Here is a 15887-nt window from a genome sequence, read left to right as displayed (position 1 = left end):
GCAGTGTTCCTCCATGGTTTCTGCTTCTGGTTATTGCTTGAGTTCCTGTCCAGATTCCTCTTAATAATTGACTATAACCTGTAAGGCGAAATAAGGCCTTTTCCTCCCCATAGTTGCTTAGAGTCAGAGTGTTCTGTCATGGCAGCAGACTGAAACTAGAATGGTACCATATTAGATAGAGAAACAGAGTATACGACACTGAGAAGCCCTGTATTAGCTTCTCATTTTTTTCTGCAAATACTTTATAGTAATAAATACATGCAATAAAACATTTGTCAAAAATAATCATGAAGGTGGGTGTGGTACCCAGGCCTATAATCCTAGTGCATAAGAGATAGAGGTAGGAAGATCACAGTCATCTTCATCTAGTGAGCCTAAACCATCCTGGGCTGCCTTTGTCCCAAGGGCTAGCTAGTTGGCTCAGCAGATAAGGTGCTTGCTGCCAAGCCTGATAGCCAGAGTTCAATTCCCATAACCTCCATGGTGGAGAGAAGAGAGCTGATCCAGCAAATGGCATACATGATGTGGCAGACACCCTACACAATATACACATAGTGCAAATAAATAATTATAATTTAAAAATCAAACAAAAATAAGTAAAATTGCCAGGAATGGGGGTGCACACCTTTAATCCCAGCACTGAGGAGGCAGAGGGAGGCAGATCTCTGCGTGCTTGAGGCCAGCCTGGTCTACATGGTGAGTTCCAAAAATGCCAAGGCTATAGAGGAGAGAGCCAGTCTCATTATAAATAAATAAAAAATAAATAAATAAATAATGATAAATAATAAATAAATAAAATTAAAAGGTAAGATTAAACACAATATGCAAGAATGAGAGCTAGGGAGAGCCGGTCGTCTGGAGATGCTGCTGAGCATCCACACCAAACCAGCAATTACCACTGAATCTCCAAGGGAAGGCATACATGGGTTTAGTTCCTATTGGAAACTTCTATAGAGAGTTTTCTGCTATTTGTAGGTAGATGACAGAGGCACTGGACGAGGAAAAAGAAAGGGAGAAGCAGAGGGAAGGGAATGAAGGAGGGAGGGAGAAAGAGAGTAAGCGCAATGCCTGGCACATATTAGGGGGAAGACGTTGTATGGGGTGTTTGTGTTTGTAATCCCAGTTACTCCAGAGGCTGAGGCAGGAGGCTCTCCAGTTCAAGGCCAGTCTGAACAACACAAGTTGCTACCTTAAAAAAACAAATGTTTTGGTATGCTCTTGTGTTTGTGTTTGTGTTTGAGGGGTATGTGTGTTGGATTCAGGCATTTACACCAGCCTGCCCTTGTACACCTAGCAGGACACAGCAGCAGCAGCCAAGATTTGACACTGGGACCACTGCAGCCACTGTAGAGCATTCTCCCTATGTGTGTGCACTATGTCCCCGTCTGCTCCTCTCTCTCTTCCTTCTGCTCTTGCTCAGAGGCCACCTCTGCACCACCACCACCACCACCACCACCACCACCACCACCACCACCACCCCAATAAACCTCCGACGTGAGCTCTGTTGCATGGTGTGGCTTTGAGGTGCCCCTTGGCTTCAACCCAAGGTTACTTTCCACCATTAAACTATTACACTGTGTTGCCAGGTGGTGGTTGATGTAGCCAGCGGTGGTGGCGCATGCCTTTAATCCCAGCACTTGGGAGGCAGAGCCAGACTGATCTCTGTGAGTTCGAGGCCAGCCTGGGCTACAGAGTGAGTTCCAGGAAAGGCACAAAGCTACACAGAGAAACTCTGTCTTGAAAAAAACCAAAACTATTACACCGTGTTTTGTGGTAAGTTTGATTGTGTGGTTTTTATCAGTTGGTTGATTAGTTTGAGGCAGAGTATTACTATGTGGCGCTGGCTTGCCTAGAACTCACTATGTAGCCCAGGTTGACCTTGAATTCACAGAGATCCACCTGCCTCTGTATCCCCAGTGCTGGGAGTAAAGGTGTGCGCAACCACACCTGGCAGATATGTTGTTTCTTCTTTGTTTTTAAAACAGTATCTCAAGTAGCCCAGTCTGGCCTCAAACTGTAGCAGAGGATATCCCTGAACTCCTGATTTGTCTACTTCTACCTCCCAAGTGCTAGGATAACAGGTGTGTGTGAGCTAGGTAGTCTGCTCTCTGAACTGATTTCCTGTGAAGTAACATCCAAAACCCTTGGACTTTACCAAGTGATAGGAAATAGTATTGTTCATGAGCTCTTATATAACACCTGGTTTTACGCTAAAGACATAATGAAGCAGCTTATCACCAGAAAGACCAATGACATGGCTAGAAGGTTGGGGTTGTGAGCCAGCTTCACCTTTCTGCAGAGGGAAGGAGAGGATTCAGTCAGGCCTGCCTACACTGCATTAGTTACTTTCCTGTTGCTATGATAAAAATCCCATGACCAAAAGCAACTGAAAAAAGAAAATTGATTGTGGCTTATGGTTCTAGTAGGATAGAATCCATTATATCAGGGGAAGATGTGACATTCAGTGGGAGAAAGAAATGGCTGATCACAATTTCATTCATACACAAGAAACATAAAGAACCATCAGGAAACGGGATGAGGCTGTAATTTCTCAAAGCCCACTGCCATTGACCTTGACATTTCAACAAGGCTCCACTCTCCCTAAAGGTTCCACAATATCCCCCAAACAGAGTCACCAGGGGAGGACCAAGTGTTCAAATACCTGAATATATGGGAGACATTTTTCACTCAAACCTACTACAAAGTCCTAGTGAAAATTCTGGACACCAATGTTCTGTGGAATTTTCTGCTTGGCAAATGCATCAGTCTAGGAGCCCCATCCTTTTGATTGGTCCTGATTTACAACACTGCCGTAAACACAATTGTAGTGTTTTCTTAAGTTCTGTGTCATTCCAGCAAATTACTGAACTCAGCTAAGAAGCGACACGGGAAATGCTCAAGTTCATAATCAACCTGATCAGAAATGGAGAAGGCCTGGGGAACCCTGAACTTCTGGCTGGCTTCCATGCCCTTAATTGGATTAAAGCTAATTCAGGCAATTAGCTTCAGAATTTTATCACCAGTGCCCTAGAGATGAACAGAAGATAAGGTGCATGGACAGCTGTGGGTGAAAAGCCAGACCTTCTTAAAGGTCCTTTTCCCTGGGCATCAAGATGCTTTCCATTTGAACAAGTTCCATGCCTCTGCCCTCCTGAAGCTGAGTCATGTGACTGCACCTTCTGTCTTTGAGAAGTACATATAGAATTTTAAACTACTTTTCACTAAGCCTACCTTAGTCTAAAGTAGTTTTTTGCATGTTTTTCCCTTCCTCTCCTCAGCCTGCGGTGAAGGAGTCATCTTGGACCACAAGATAGCTTTTGAGAATGGTGGACATGATCTGAAATAGCAAAGCAGGAGCTGAAGATCCTAGGTTCTGGATGGCACAGGACATTACCAACCAAGGAATGATGCCAGCACTTATTGCCTCCTCCAGACATCTCTTACTGGGAGAGGAATGAAATTGTATCCTTTTTTAAGCCAGTGTTGTGAACATATTTCCAGTATATGTAGGCAAACACAAACTTAATACTAATTAACAAGGAAACCAGGGTCTAGGAGAGAGTAAAGTTATGGCCACTAATAAGGTCTGTGGGTCTGACCAGGCCTAGTGATACAGGCTTGTAATTCAAGCCATCCATGGGGCTGAGACCAGCAGATTCCCAAAGATAAGGCTTGACTGGACTACAAGTGAATTCAAGGCCATCCTGATGTCGCATTAAAAGTAAAAAGATGTCTGGACTATACCTTGGTGGTAGAGCACTTGCCTATCATGCATGAGGCCTTATGGTTAATACCTAGCATTAAAAAATGAGTAAAAAGAGCTGCAGGCAGACTGGAGGCAGACTGGAGCCAACTTAGATCCTCACACTGTGCTACTAACCTCCATGGTACTGGATCTGAACTCACACTGTGCTACTAACCTCCATGGTACTGGATCCAAACTCACACTGTGCTACTTAGCCTCCATCATATTACTTCTCAGCTTTCTTGTCTATAAATGACTAGTATCCAGCTCAAACTCAAGCCACACTCCTCCTCAGCCTCTCAAGTAGCTGGGACTCGAGGCTTGCAGGCTCCACTTACTTAGCCCTTTCTTCTGTCTGCCTTCATTTCCTTTTCCCTTTTCTTTATCTCTTCCTTTTTAACATCACCTATCCTCATCCTATACCTCACCGCTTTGTAGACCAGCCTGTCCTCGAACTCACAGAGATCCTCCTGCCTCTGTTTCCCCAGTGCTTGGACTAAAGGAAGGCACCACCACACCCTGCTCTTCTCCTCCTCCTTCTCCTCTTTCTTCTCTCCCTACTTTTTCCATCACCAACCGTCTCATTGATTCACCCTCAAGCCAGCCATTTGGCTCAGACTCCAGCTTCTCTTCCATTCTCAGAGTTCCATAATAGCTGTATTTATTTATTTACTTATGTATATGGAATAGAATATTGCTACTATTAAGTTTTGGAGAGCCCTCCCTGCCACTTTCCCTACTGTTACTGCCATTTTGTGTTCCCACCCGTGGTGCACAAGAGTTGGTCTACTTCTAATGCAGCTTCCAGGAATTTATTTTATATACCCGCTAACTTGAAGGCAGGGTCTGCTGACACGCACGCAGCTTTATATCCTGAACTGTACCTAGGATATAATTGATTCCTACACAATGTTTGTTAACTAAATGAACAAGTGGGATATGTTTTAAAAGCACTGTTATAAAACAAAGGGATGTCCTTCCATATGAAATATCCAAAAGCTGCAGACAAGGTTTGAATAGATGCTGAATGGTGTGCCTGGAGAGATTACTTTTTAAGGTGGTGCATAAATCCCAAGTCTCATTTCTTCAAAACAAGTAGCCCCATGGTATATTTCTTTTTATTTTACCAGCTTCTTGTCAACACCAGGTTCATCTTCTGGTCCTGTCTCTTTTCCAGGCTCACAATAAAACTGATTTAAAGTCAAAGTTTCTTTAAGAATTACGCTACAATATGCTGATCCAAAAATGCATTTTCTAAAATTATTTTTTCTAGCCATAAGGGGGCCATCAAAGAGTTCTTGGTGATACTATCTCCTAAGAACTTATGTGCAGGTTGGAAACTCCCTTCTCTTAGAAGCCACTGCATGGTACCTTTGGTGATCTCCTCCATTTTGAATTTCTAGCTCAGATTTAAACACAGAAACAACTCAAATGGACTCATAGAGGCTTTTTTAACCATTATAATTAATAACATGTTAATAAGGTAAAGTGCCTTCAGATATGTATTTAAGGTCTTATATTTGTACAAAAAAGCTCCTGAGATATTTTCCCTAAATTTTGTCCTCTCCTGGTGTGTGTGTGTGTGTGTGTGTGTGTGTGTGTGTGTGTGTGTGTGTGTGTGTTTGACTTTTTGAGACAGGGTTTCTCTGTGTAGACCAGGCTGGCCTCGAACTCACAGAGATCCACCTACCTCTGCCTCCCAAGTTCTGGGATTAAAGGCGTGCGCCACCATGGCCAAGTTACAATTAATTTTTTAAAAATAGGCCATGAATTTAAAGGGAAGCAAGGATGGGTATATGGGAGGGTTTGGAGGGAGGCAGGTAAGGGAGAAATGTTGTAATTAAATGATAATCTCAAAAGGAAGAAAGGAGGACATGTTTGCTGTCTGTTTAAATCAAGGATGTGCAACCCCTAGACTTCTGGGACAAGTCTTGTTCAACTGACCAGGGAGACATGGAGAAAGGTACTGATAAAGGAGAGAAAGCAGGGCAGGCAGCAGGTGCCTTTAAATCCCAGCTCTCAGGAGGCAAAGGCGGACAGATCCATGTGAGCTGGAGACCAATCTGGTTTACATGGTGAATTCTAGGCTACACAATGAGCCATGCCCATAAACATACACATGTATATGAATATATACATATATATGTGTATATACATACATATACATATGTACATGTAAATTTTAAAGGGGCTTGGAATGGAGTAGAACCACCCACAGCTGGACAGCTCTCACGATTTCACGGCCCTCCTTTTTCTATTCCCAATGACCTCAGCCATACATGTCTCTACTCTGTGATGAAATTACCCAGTGTAATTCATTATGTCTCTCCTGCACTGGGCTTTGAGCTCCATGGGCACAGGGACACTGTGAGAACAAGGTTGGTGCCACTGGTCCTATGTGCTGGATCACAGGAGGGACTGAGTTAGGGAAATACGTGAGTGACAAAATGAATGAGTAAAAATCAGTTAGTCTGCAGAGTGGGGCTCCCTGGGCTGATTGGTTTTGTAACTGACCTTACAGAGGGCCAAGAAACTTCCAGCTAGCATCCCGCAGGGGCGATGAGGCCAGCACAGGTCTGACTGTGCTCATGTAGCCAAGGGTCCCCTCGGGTGGGCTTGGAGTCTCTGGGATTTAGTGATCACAAAAAGAGGAAGAGGAAAAAAGAGAGGAAAGAAATGGGGAGATGTACCATCTCTGTGAAAATGCAGTGTCAGCTATTGGTCATGGGTATAAAGACAAGAAAGACACAGCCAAGCAGGACCCTGGAGTAGTGTAGGGTAGCAGAGAATGTGACCCTACTCTTGAGTTTTGGGTTAAGGATATTGTAGTGGTTGGTTTTCATTAGGAATTCAATAAAATCTAGAGTCACTTGTGAAGAGATTCTCAGCGAGGGATTGTCTCAATCAGGTTGTCCTGTTGACATGTCTCTGGGGGATTGAGTTGATTACAGTTGTAGGTGGAGTTTTTGTCCAGACTGCCAGGTCAGCTCTGTCCCACCAGCTGCTCTCAAATAACCACACAGAGACTTATTATTAATTATAAGTGTTCGGCCAATAGCTTAGACTTGTTACTAACTAGCTCTTACATCATTAATTAACCTGTATTCTTATCTACACTCTGCCACATGGCGGTGCCTTTTTTCAGTACCACATGTTCATCTTGCTTCTCTCTGAGTCTCCTGGTGACTCCACTCCCTTTCTTCCCTACAATATTTTTGTCCACAAGTTCTGCCTAATCTTTTCCTGCCTAGCTATTGGCCAGTCAGCTCTTTATTAAACCAATGAGAGTAACAAATCTTCACAGTGTACAAAAAGATTGTTCCACAGCCTACAATAACTGAGGTGAGAAGACAGACCCATTATGTGGCTCCACTCTCTAAGAGTAGAGAGGTGAACTAGGAACAGGCATGCATACTTTTATTCTCTCTCTGCTCTTCACTGTGGACATAACAGGCCTGGCTGCTTGGAGTTCCCACCACTGTGATTCCCCCACAATGATGTGTTATATCCTGGAATGGTGAGAGGAAATAAACCCTTTCTCCCCCAAGTTACTTTTTTTAGGGTGCGTTTATCACGGCAAATGGTAACAAACTAAAACAGGCATCATGTAGTACCAGAAGGGCTGGTGGGGGTGGTGGCATCAGGAGGACAGCATGTGCTCAGCTGCCCTGGGCTGGGCACAAACAGAAGACAAATTTCAGTTACATCCGATACTGTTGAGTCTGGGACTAGGTCCTGCTGAGTCTGCTCAGGACAGGGTTTCACAGCAGGGGCTGTCAGTGTCTATTGCATGTAATGGTTTTATCACTTAATGCACACAGAACCCAAACAAGATCAATGTTGATGCTTCATGTGATACGCATGGCTATAGAACTGACCATGAACCAAGGGCAGTTCTTGGTGCCTTACAAATATTAATGCATTTGATCTTCACAAAAGCCCTTTGAGGGCTGGGGGTGTGGTTCAATTGGTAGACTGCTTACCTGGCATGTACAAAGTCCTAGGTACGATCCTCAGTACTGCATTAACTGGATGTGATAGCACAGGCCTATAATTACAGCACTTGGACGGTAAAGGCAGGACAATCAGGAGTTCAAGGTCATTCTTGACTTCAGGGCCAGCCTGGAATACTCACCTCACTCTCTGTCTCTCTCAAAAAAGTTGTGTGTGTGTGTGTGTGTGTGTGTGTGTGTGTGTGTGTGTGTGTGTGTTTAGGTATACATGTATGTGTTGTACATATGTGCTAGTGGGTGTGCAGACCATAGGTCTCCTCAGGGCCTGTTGTTTTTGTTTTGTTTTGTTTTGTTTTGTTCTGAGACAGGGTCTTTCATTGGCCTGGAGCTCACCAATTAGGCTAGGCTATATGGGGCTATAAGTTAGGCTAATATGGGGCCACGGACATCTGCCTCCCAGTGCTAGTATCACAAGTTTACTGCCATACCCAGTCCTTTAAGGGAATTGAACTTGGGATCTTGTGCTTGCTTGCACAGCAGGTATTTCACTAATACATCTCCCTAGCCCTGGTGGGTATTTCTATTCTATAAACAGCGGAGAAGACAGAGTAGAGGTACAGAGATGGAGATATAAATGACTGCTCGTATTTTATAGGGCATTGGTATTTATTTTGGTTTGTTTTGTGTGTGCTGCTGGGAATTGATGTAGAGCCTCGCACATGCTTGGTAGGCATGCCATCACTAAGCTATTACCCCTACCTGCCCTTTCTTCCCCTGAAGCCGTGCCTCTCAAGTTGCCCAGGTTAGCTTTGAATTTGCTATCCCCCTGCTTCATCCTCTTAAATAGCTGGAATTACAGGCCTGTGCCACCAAAGACAAGTGTAAGTGATTGCTTACTTCAGACGAAGCCCTGTGCTAGGCACTAGAGTGCAGTGTCAAATATGACTAAGAAAGTCCTGGCTCTGTCTGGTTCTGTGTTCTATCCCTAAGGCTTGGGGGTAGCATGTGGGTTCTGCAGATTCTTCACCCTAAAATGTCCACAAGTTGTTTATCTTTGTATAGCCACCTTCAGCCACTGGGATTGATTGTTTGTTTGTTTGTTTGTTTGTTTGTAGATAGGTCTCACCAAGTAACCCAGGCTGGTCTCAAGATCATGATTCCTAACCTCCACCTAAGTGCTCAGCTTGCCGGTATGAACACCATGCCCAGCCCACCGTCACCACTGCGACATCTCCAGCCTCACATCTGCTGCTAAAGCAGCCTGGCCCTCCCGGTTGGCTCAAGCAGGGAGGAAGCAGACATTTAGTTGGAGAGGTGAGCGTAGGCCGTGGTTTCCAACTTAGACACTAGTGGCCCCCAAGCCAGCTTCTCTCATTCCCCAGTCCTTGTCTACAGACATTTAGTGAATGCTTATGGAGAGAATAATCTTTTCATTCCTGCCATAATTCAATGAGGAAGATTGTTGTAGAATATTATTTTAAAATGTGTTACATTTGTTTATGCTGTGGAACATTGGTTTAATGATGCAAAGATGTGTTGCATTTGTTTAACTCTGTGAAGCTGTGTTACTGTGCCTGTCTAAAACACCTGATGGTCTAATAAAGAGCTGAACGGTCAATAGCAAGGCAGGAGGAAGGATGGGGGGCAGGCTGGCAGGCAGAGAGAATAAATAGAAGGAGAAATATGGGAGGAAAAGATCAAGGAACAGAGAAGGAGGAGGACATCAGGGACCAGCCACCCAGCTACACAGCCAGCCACGGAGTAAGAGTGAAAGTAAGATTTACAGGAGTAAGAAAAGGAAAAGGCGCTTTTTCCGTTTTCTTCGGTTCTCACCGCTGTGAGGTCTCCAGCACCGAGCGTCCGTCGCCATGCCTCGGAAAATTGAGGAAATCAAGAACTTTCTGCTCACAGCCCGGTGGAAGGATGCCAAATCTGTCAAGATCAAGAAGAACAAGGATAATGTGAAGTTCAAGGTTCGCTGCAGCAGGTACCTTTACACCCTGGTCATCACAGACAAGGAGAAGGCTGAGAAGCTGAAACAGTCCCTGCCCCCTGGTTTGGCAGTGAAGGAGCTGAAATGAACCAGACCTCTCTGTTTTGACCATTAAAACCCCTGAAAAGTCAAAAAAAAGGAAAAAAAAAAAAAAAGAAAAAGAAAAGGAAAAGGAAAAGGCCCAGAAGCAAAAGGTACATGGGATAATTTAAACTAAGGAAATCTGGCTAGAAATAAGCCAAGCTAAGGCCAGGCATTCATAAGAAAGAATACGCCTCTGAGCAGATTGATTTGGGAGCTGGGTACCAGGCCCGCCACAAAAAAAGCAAAAGAGAGAGGAAAAAAAAAAAAAACTACAGAAGATGTTATCTCTTCTCTATTGAAGATGAGAAAATCAAAACTGGAACCAAATGAAAATTTGTTCAAGGTCAACCAGTGGTTTACAACAGAGCCAGGCTTTGAACCTGTGTCCAAGGTAATATGTGTTTTGTTTGCTTTATTTTATCATATTGGAAATTTATTTCACATATACAGAATATAAGACCTATCTTCAACATGAATTATGCCTCCTCTACTCTGTTTTTTTTTTTTTTCCATGCAAATATTAATGGCTAGTTCCTGGGGGAAGAAAAAAATGGAAATAAATCCAGAACCCCACACTCTTAACTACTGCAAGGCACCGCCGCTCTGGGAGCTTTCGCGCGGAATCCTGGGATCTCCAACCTGGATTCCACAGCTGCGCAGTTGCTCGGGGCCCACAGTTGTCTCCTGTGTGCATTTCTTGTTGGCTCAGCTTGATTTTATCCCCCGTGATGCACACAGTAAATGCATGATAAATGTTTGTTGAATGGATGGATTTTACATGTATCTTGCTGAAATATTCGCAGTTCCATTTGATTCACTGGAGTGGCATACACGAACAAGAAATAATTTTTCTTAATGTGTCCCTTATAAATTGAACCCGACCATATTTGATTAATCTCACATCATACATTTTTATTGCACCGATCACTCTGGTATCAGGTCAGATTTATTTTAAAAACAGATTCACAAAGGGTGCAGGGCTGGGGCGACAGTGTAAATATGTTAATAATAAAAATAATACAGAAGATATTTTACTGGAAACTCTCGCATGCTAATGATGAGTAAGTGCATTCTATGGAAATAAGTTTGATTTACAAGGCAATTAATTTCAAAAAGATTCACACCCTATCCCTTGTTTTGTATACTTACATAATGAAAACAAAAAAAAAATTAAAAATGAATATTCAAGCCATAAAATCCGAGGAGAAACTACAAAATCATCTAAAGGGTCCCAACATTTTAGTTAGAGCAACAGTCCAATCACAGAAAATGGCACTATCTTGCTTTTGAAAGCAAATCGCTTAGGAAGATCCAGCCAGGTGGCTGTAGCTTTTACTTTGCAAAGAGCGATTGCTTGCTGTGTGTAGCACTCGAGACTGGAAACACTATGATACCCAGTGACCAAAGAGACCCAGCGCCTCCCATCACACAAGGAGGCGCTTTGGAGTTTCTTGTTCCGCAAAGTCGCTCCTAATGGGCATAGGGAGCCACGGGGATGCATCCCCTTGGCCTATTCAAACTACCAGAGTTGAAAAAATGTTTCATTTGTGATTCCATCACCCAAGCAGGCCTTCTCGTGCACACTCTGGGGGCAGATGCCCCTTCGGACTGACCTCTGCCTGCATGGTAACTGAGATGGACATACAATGAATGCTACCTGGGTCAGGCCCATGAGGCTCTCCAAGCCAAATGGTAGTGATTGTCCCTCAGGGAGTGCTCATCTCCCCAGAGGGACCCAGCACCAAATTTTAAGCTACAACTATTTGGCCTGTTTTAAAAGCTTGAATATAACTTTGATTTAAAACAAAAACAAAAACCTTTCATTTATTTAAAAAAAAAAAAACAGAGATGGCGGCTTGAGTTTAATTATTACAAAGAAAGTGAATTTCCATATCTCTCTGGCAATAATTGTCCATCTTAGCAGATGTAGATAGAAGGAATTATCACTACTATTTTTGTAGAAATTTTTTAAAAAGTAGAAAAACACTGAATTGGGCCTTAAACATCTACAAACCAGCCTAGCAGCCAGATGGCATCTCCCAAGAAGCAGACTTAGGGAGAGAGTTATAGTAAATAAAATCTAAGAGCTCACACCTTGGCCTGCTAATACTATTTTGCCTTTAATCTCTGTGGACAAGTAACTATGAAAAATAAATTTCCAATTTAGAAATCCAACAATAAAGCAATCTACCCCAAAAGAAAACCCAAAGTGAGTACAACCTAAGACAGGGCAGGAAAGGTGGGCCTTCAGAACAGCAGCTGCTCTTCCAGAGGACCTGGCTTTGGTTCCCAGCACCCGCAAGACAGCTCACAATCATCTGAACTCCTGTTTCAGGGGATCCATCGCCCTCTCCTGGTTTCCTTGGGTTCCAGGAACACATGTGCACAGAGAGACATTCAAGATACCAATATACTTAACATTAAAAAAATATAATTTTTTAAAATGTTAGAACTTTGGACATTTAAATGAACCCAAATTTAATTTTTCATGTTGTAGGTGACTTTGACCGTGAACAATATACCTAACTTCTACATTACTTCCTTATTTCTGAAATGGGTAAAATTGCAGTAGCTATTTCTCAATTAGTGTTAGATTCACGGTTTTTGAATAGGAAATGGTAGATGGGGGTGGCGGAAGGGAGCCCAGTGAGAGTGTGTAGCAATAGGTCCCCGGTTCAGTCTCGAGAGCGTGAGGTGGGGGCGGGGAAGGAAGCTGGAGTCGGGCTGGCCATCCTGTTCTGCTTGCACAGCGCCTTGGAGGCAGCAGATCTGAGTCGCACTATTTCCTGCACAGGTGTGGGCTTCTTATTCTTCATCTCTCTTCTCCTTACTCAGTGTCCTCTGCTGACGTTCCCTTTCATCCTCCAAGCAGCGGGCTCCTTCCATGCCACCTTCTGGCTGCTGAGCACTCATCTACAATGGCCAGCATGACCATTGTTTTACCCAGAATTAATAATGTAGAAAAATGAACACCCAATGCGTTAGTGCTTTTTTTTTTTTTAGTTCGAAATGAACAACCATGCCTATGAAAGAGAAATCTTCTTGATTTTTCCAATGTGGGTCATGACTGAATTGAATGGCCCCCAGTTTATTGTTGTTGGGGTATATGATTCTCTCACAGACAGTGTCAACATTGGGGGAAGCAGGGCCAAGCTGTTGGAAGTCCCACGGAGCTGTGATGGGACTCAGGCCAGAGCTGGGGTTTTATTGTAAAGGGAGGTCAGGAGGCTGTCATCCAAAGGAGCTTGTCAATAGGTAGAGGGCAAACACTGAGCAGAGAGGACCAGCAGGATGTGACAGGTCTGTCACCGTTTCCTGACATTCATCTTGCTTGCCTATCTTAAATTTTATAGTGTCTGCTAGAAGGCAGGATGTCATTTAAAGGGCAGAACAGGGAAATAGAATCCAAACAAATGTCACATAGGTGTAATGAAACAACCTGTTAGAAAACAGAATGGTAAAGCCGGGCAGTGGTGATGCACAACTTTAATCCCAGCACTGAGGAGGCAGAGCCAGGTGAATCTCTGAGTTCGAAGCCAGCCTGGTCTACAGAGTGAGTTCCAGGACAGCCAGGGCTTGTTACACAGAGAAACCCTGTCTCAAATAAATAAATAAATAAATAAATAAATAAATGAATGAATGAATGAATGAATGAATGAAAGAAAGAAAGAAAGAAAGAAAGAAAGAAAGGAAGGAAGAAAGAAAGAAAGAATTGTAGAAAGCTGGGAGATTTATGTTCTGCAGCAAATCTCAACATCTCCATTCTTGAAATGGGAATACTATAAAATAAGAATTCTTTCCCCAGGGGCAATTGTAGGGACTGGAATACAGCTTACTTAGGAAGTGCTGTACCTAGAGTTTCTGGCTACATTTCAGTGCCGAAACAGTCAGTCACCTCTGACTCACATGCAGGGCAAGTGCTGTACCACCAAGCCACATTCCCGGAACAATAGATTCGGATGTCTTTGAACTAGGAAGACCAGCATTCAGCAATCAGAGTGGCTATTCATCTGTAAACTTGGTATCATATCCTAATGAGGCTTTCAAATCTTGTCCTTCATGCCATCCTAGGATCTTTAAGGAGAAGGTTTAGACAGAACCTTGGACCATCTGAGGCCCTGGCTAGGGAAGGACTGGCCATACTTCTGGGAAGGAAGAGCCAGGTACAAGCCCATGATCCACACTGTGGGAGGAACACTGGATAAACTTGGGATTCTCTGGCTGGTGAGAATATCACATTTTCACATTAAAACTTTATTTTCTTATCTGTTTCATCATAGTACAAACAACATTGCTCCCTCAAAACACCAAATGCCCAAGTCTTCTTTGAGTATACCATTACACACCCAGTCTCTCCCTGGGGATAATCACGATAGTGGTTTGAGAATGTGAGTGCACATGTATGTCTGTGTGTGTGAATGCATGTATGTGGTTTTTGTTTGTGTATTTACCTTCCTGTAATACTGGGATGGATGGACCCCAGGCTTTGGGTGTGCTAAGGAGACGCTCTACCCATGAACTTCATCCCCAGACCAATGAGAGAGAGAAAGAAGGAGAGAGAGAGAGAGCTATCTTGTAATTCACAACACAGTATGTCATGACTCTGCCAGGAAGATGTTATTTATACTCAACATGTGGGGAAACTGAGGCACGATGAAACTGTGATCTTATCCACTCATGTCACACAGGTGAGCTGAAGTTTAAAGTAGTTTGTTCCATTTGAAGCAATGCTTTCCATTGAGATTTTGACAAAAATCTAGGATTGCCTAGATTGCAAAGATGTCCAGCTAACCCCCCTCTTTCCTAGAGACCCTCTTTCTAGTATAACGTACTGTGGAGACGTTCCTGGGCCAGATGAAGCAGGCTGTGAGCCTCTCTCCTTAGCTCCATTTCCTCCCCACTAATACTCTTTGATGAAAAAGCAGAGAGAGCCCTCAGCCTAGGCCAGGGGCTCTACATTGAGACCTGTAGAGCCAGGCAGGGCAAGGCAGCAAGTACAGCCATCCACGTATAGAAGGAGCCACAGCACAGGGTCATGTGGAATGCTGGTTGCCACTGTGCCTTCTCCAGCCTGCTGCCAAAAGGAGGACAACCTGCTGCAGACCCAACATCGCCTGAGCAGATTTGCTCAAGAAGAGCAGAAAATCCCAAGTAAGCCTCTGTAGTGTAATCAACCATCAAGCTATTTTCTTACTTATTATCATACTAATTATTATTACACTTATTTATTTGTGTGCACACCCATGTGTGAGCAGACACCTTTCTGGAGACTTTTTTTCTCTTCCACATGGGTCCTGGGACTAGAACTCACATCATGAGTCTTGGCAGCAAGTGACTTTACCTGCTGAGCCTTCTGTCTGGCTCCAGAGTATTTACTTTTTTCTGTTTTATTTGACTTCTGTTTCTCTTTATCATTGTTGTAGGCACTGGTTTTTTACAGTCATGTGGGTGATATTGTTTCCTCTCTCCCTTTGATAGGGTCTCATGTATCCGAGGCTGGCCTTGTACTCACTAAGAACCAAGAAAGCCCTTGAACTTCTGATCCTCTTGCTTCCACCTTCTAAATGCTGGCAGGTGCCACTCTGCCAGTTACATACAGTACTGGGGTTTGAACCTAAGGATTTCATACATGTTAGACAAGTTCTACCAACTAAACTACGCCTAGCCTCTCACCCCATCTTTAATAGCCACTTTACTGCATTTCATTCTCATCCAGGGAATAATTAATCTGCACAAATTATCACTCTAGACCATCAATATAGAGTCTGAATTATTCTAAGAGCAACAAATGTGTGGAGGACTGTGTTCACCTGGAACATTTTCAATTGATCATTGTTATTTTTTGGTGAGCACTTACTATGTGCTCCTTCAATGCCAGTTCTGAACTGCTCTGAGGACCGACATTTGTGCCACCACATGCTATTTCTGACCACTGGTATGTCACATATCTAACAGGAAAAATTTTACAAGTCTTCCTAAATATTTGTTTTTGCTGTAATCTACAGACACATAATGCAAATGGTCTTTATGTAGTCCCAGTTCAATTAAAAATTAAAGCTGGCTTTGGAGTTGGAGTATGGCTCTCTCCTTCTCTAAACCCAAGCATGCTTAT

The 15887-nt window shown here is 43.4% G+C and overlaps 1 protein-coding gene across 1 annotated transcript; it reads left to right on the top strand.

The window, feature by feature from the left end:
- The first annotated feature begins 9508 nt into the window (after positions 1–9508).
- LOC114704684 (60S ribosomal protein L38-like) lies at positions 9509–9829 on the top strand. The gene has a single exon (XM_037204363.1). It carries the CDS (start codon positions 9567–9569, stop codon positions 9777–9779), a length of 213 nt encoding a protein of 70 aa, XP_037060258.1. The 5' UTR covers positions 9509–9566; the 3' UTR covers positions 9780–9829.
- The last annotated feature ends 6058 nt before the right edge of the window (positions 9830–15887 follow it).

Source organism: Peromyscus leucopus, chromosome 4 (assembly GCF_004664715.2).
Source record: "Peromyscus leucopus breed LL Stock chromosome 4, UCI_PerLeu_2.1, whole genome shotgun sequence".
In the NCBI taxonomy this organism is placed as follows: domain Eukaryota; kingdom Metazoa; phylum Chordata; class Mammalia; order Rodentia; family Cricetidae; genus Peromyscus; species Peromyscus leucopus.
The sequence above is the reverse complement of the archived record's forward strand: the minus strand, read 5'-3'. Positions and strand labels throughout refer to the sequence as shown.

Bases quoted from the DNA above. Each gene is read 5' to 3' on its own strand.
- LOC114704684 (XM_037204363.1), top strand. From the start codon at position 9,567: ATGCCTCGGAAAATTGAGGAAATCAAGAACTTTCTGCTCACAGCCCGG.